The following is a 3,079-nucleotide window of genomic DNA, read 5'->3' on the forward strand; positions in this document are numbered from 1 at the left end:
AAACAGTAAAATTGCCAGAGAGGATGTAGATTGATCAAGAATGCAAACAAGGAAATTTTTTTTACTAAACCAATAAACTTGAAATCTTAATTTTTAACAAATTAGGAATACGGTTAATCTTTTTAACTGGTCTATGAGATATGGCATTTAAACAAACTTGAAAAGCCTATACAGTGCTTCAGTACGACAAATATATTTAGCTTTAGAGTGCATAAAGATCTATGACTAGAGTGATATTCAGGAGACGGACTTTTCAACTGTAAATGCTAAGAAACTACTGCCACCTAGTGAACAAAAATAAACAGAACATTATTCGAAACTATATATTGTATTGTTTGCCATGACCGTTATTAGAATATATTCCAAATGGGACAACATAATGGGACAACAATCAATACAGACATTTCTGAAGTATTAATTTTATGAAATATATTGCTTTTTAATGTTAACTATTAAACCATATTATTAACGGACGCCAACAATGAAAATCATCGCATTAAAAAAGTGTTTTGACACTGACAACAAGCAAAAACAAAGACTTCATTATCACCACAGTAACACTTCAGCAGATTATTTACTCCTTAAACATGAAATACTTTGCATAAAAGTGCCTTCAGAAACCAGCAAATACTTTGACACAATAAAAATGGTCTTGTTCCATGATGACATGATGAGTTAGTGGAGGATTAATCTGAATACAGCGGCACTCAGATGCATGCCCAACCAACCGTTACACACAGAAACGCAGGGGGAGAAAGTGCCCACTCACACACACAAAGAATGATAAAACTCATTCCTGAAGCATTCTGGCCAACCACTTATTGCCCAAAGTAAGGCAAGATATGTGCTGAATCACTGAATGAACCCAAATGATGCCAGTTTTAGAAAAGAAATATAAGATCCTGTGATTATGACTTCAGCCTTCTGATGAAGTTAACTTTGCTGCGTCAGTGAAATGAAATGGCCCCACACACACACACACACACACACACACACACACCTTTTCATATTGCAACATTACATTTTGACTTGCACACAAACCTTGATTGCGTCCATTAAAAAATGAGATGACTTTCAACACTAATTATGTTCCATTCGGGTCATAACTCTGGAGGTGTTTATATTGAGCACTGAGGTATCTAAGTGTTCATGTTGTTGCAGAGTTACGCCCAGAGCGCGTGTGCTAAACTCCTTCTGCAGTGAGGAGGCAAATGTCAAGGTCGTTAAGTCCCCAGTTTAAGTGATTTTTAGACGCACGCACAATAGTCTCTCACGTGCAGGAAAGTCCGTCATGAAGATCTTGCTCCCGGCCCTCCGGGGTCCTGATGGAGAGGGTGTGCTTGGAGGTCAGGGGCCTCTCGGGGCCTCTCGGGGCCTCGTCCCTCTGTTCTGCTGTAGCTGGTGTCTCCATGGGGCAGCCATACCAAGCTTGCGACCCGGTGGCCCCAAGCTGCCCACACCGGACTCTTTACACCCCCAGCAACCAGGGCAAGCAGAATACAAAATGGTCTGAAAACGCATCAGTCAACAGTCCAACAGAGCCAACAGCATTGGGGGATCCATTCGATTCAGAAAACCTTTTACAAAGAGGATTACCACTGAGGGAAACGCACACACACTAACTTCACAGGATCTCAGTACAGACCCTGAGGGCTTCACAAATCTCCAGTGTTGATACGTAAACCACCAAACAATAAATAAAACCATAGAAAAAGTTTCCAAAGCCTCATAAGAAAAAAAAAATCACAAAAAGTAAACACAGATTAGAAGTGGAGTAGTCAGAAGGATAACGAGATAGCCAGGGAATGCTCGTCTTCTCAGGGATGTGGAAGGCGATTAAGAACCTCTCAGGAATTCTTGGTCTTTTTTTGTGCTTAATGTCTTCAAGTAGTCACAGAACCGCACTGATCGTCTACAGGCCGCTAAAAAAAATTGCAGTCACAGCTGCTAAGGAGAAGCCGTGTTCCACGGTACGTGCACACAAGGCATAACGCTGATTAGGCACGTATAAACCGTAAATAACAGCTTGAGAAAGCGTTTAGAGTTTACAGAGCTCAGCGATCCAGCCAATGGCAGAATAGCGCTGGGTGGTCAGAGCTGAAGCCACCGTGTGATTTACCATCACAGCCGCTGTGTGAGTGTCTCATAGGTGCCGCGTGTCTCAAAGCTGCTATATATGCTTATAAATGCGTAATGGCTGCCCGGTGCGTGCGCTCTGAATGCTCAGGAGGACAGCTTGGAGTAGCTGGGCGGGGAGAACTTGCGCTTCAGGTATTTGATGATGTAGAGGGGCAGGCAGCTGACCAGCGTGATCACACACACCTTCCACAGGAACGCTCTCGTGGTGATGAACGACAGATCTGGAGGAGAAGGAGAGAGTGGGAGAGGAGAACGCTCGGCATCAGACACCCTGCTGATGTTCACCGCCGGACGGGCCACTCGGGCGGTGGAGGGAGGGGGTGGTGAGTGTCAGGTGTTGGAATGTTCCGGAAAATGAGAAGGTGGGACACACACACACACACACACGCTGAGTCACAGGACGGCGCGCCACTGGATGGTCCAGGAGCGCATCGCGACACAGGGGGGGAGGGGTGAAGCAGGGGGAGGGGCTACGAGCGTGTGGCGAAGACAAGGAGAGAGGAAACGACCGGGAGAAATGAGAGAGGATCAACACAGGCCGGCAACAGAGGACCTACCCAAGAAAGCTCCTAAGGACACTCTACCTATGCCTGAGGGAAAGCCACAGAGAGAAGCAGCAGGAAAGAGAGACCAAGAGAGAGGGAGAGAGAGTGAAGGCGAAAGAGAGAGAGAAAGGGAAATTAAGCAGTGGAAGCATGAAAGGCAGGTAAACGTGCTTTCACTGGGACGCTGGCGTTCCACACAAACGCAAACCCACCAATCAGCTTGGAAGACTGAAATCCAGGAGTCATTATATGGGCCCAAACAATGAGGAAACCCTAAACAACATCTACTAATTCTTGATCCGAACAAAGCTCTACATAAACAAGAGTCATCGGCAAGACGAACCGGATCTACGAATATCGGCCCGCTGCAGATGGGGTGGGCGTGGCCTTACCGA

At 45.6% G+C, this 3,079-nt stretch overlaps 1 protein-coding gene across 5 annotated transcripts in view; it reads right to left on the bottom strand.

Annotated features, from left to right (window-relative positions):
- Positions 1 to 555: 555 nt before the first annotated feature.
- The window catches only part of atp9b (ATPase phospholipid transporting 9B), a 33,879-nt gene continuing 31,355 nt past the window's right edge, over positions 556 to 3,079 (bottom strand). For 4 of the 5 annotated variants that reach the window (XM_077009832.1, XM_077009834.1, XM_077009836.1 and 1 more), the window contains 3 exons: positions 3,077 to 3,079; positions 2,697 to 2,729; positions 556 to 2,360 (listed from right to left, as the gene is read on the bottom strand). The exon at positions 3,077 to 3,079 is cut by the window's right edge and continues 201 nt beyond it. In XM_077009832.1, the coding sequence (XP_076865947.1) occupies positions 2,224 to 2,360; positions 2,697 to 2,729; positions 3,077 to 3,079 (173 nt within the window). In that variant the 3' untranslated portion in view covers positions 556 to 2,223. The remainder of the gene's footprint in view (positions 2,361 to 2,696; positions 2,730 to 3,076) is intronic. The other variant, XM_077009833.1, reaches the window with a different exon arrangement.

The sequence above is a fragment of the Brachyhypopomus gauderio genome, chromosome 6, assembly GCF_052324685.1.
Source record: "Brachyhypopomus gauderio isolate BG-103 chromosome 6, BGAUD_0.2, whole genome shotgun sequence".
Taxonomy (NCBI): Eukaryota; Metazoa; Chordata; class Actinopteri; order Gymnotiformes; family Hypopomidae; genus Brachyhypopomus; species Brachyhypopomus gauderio.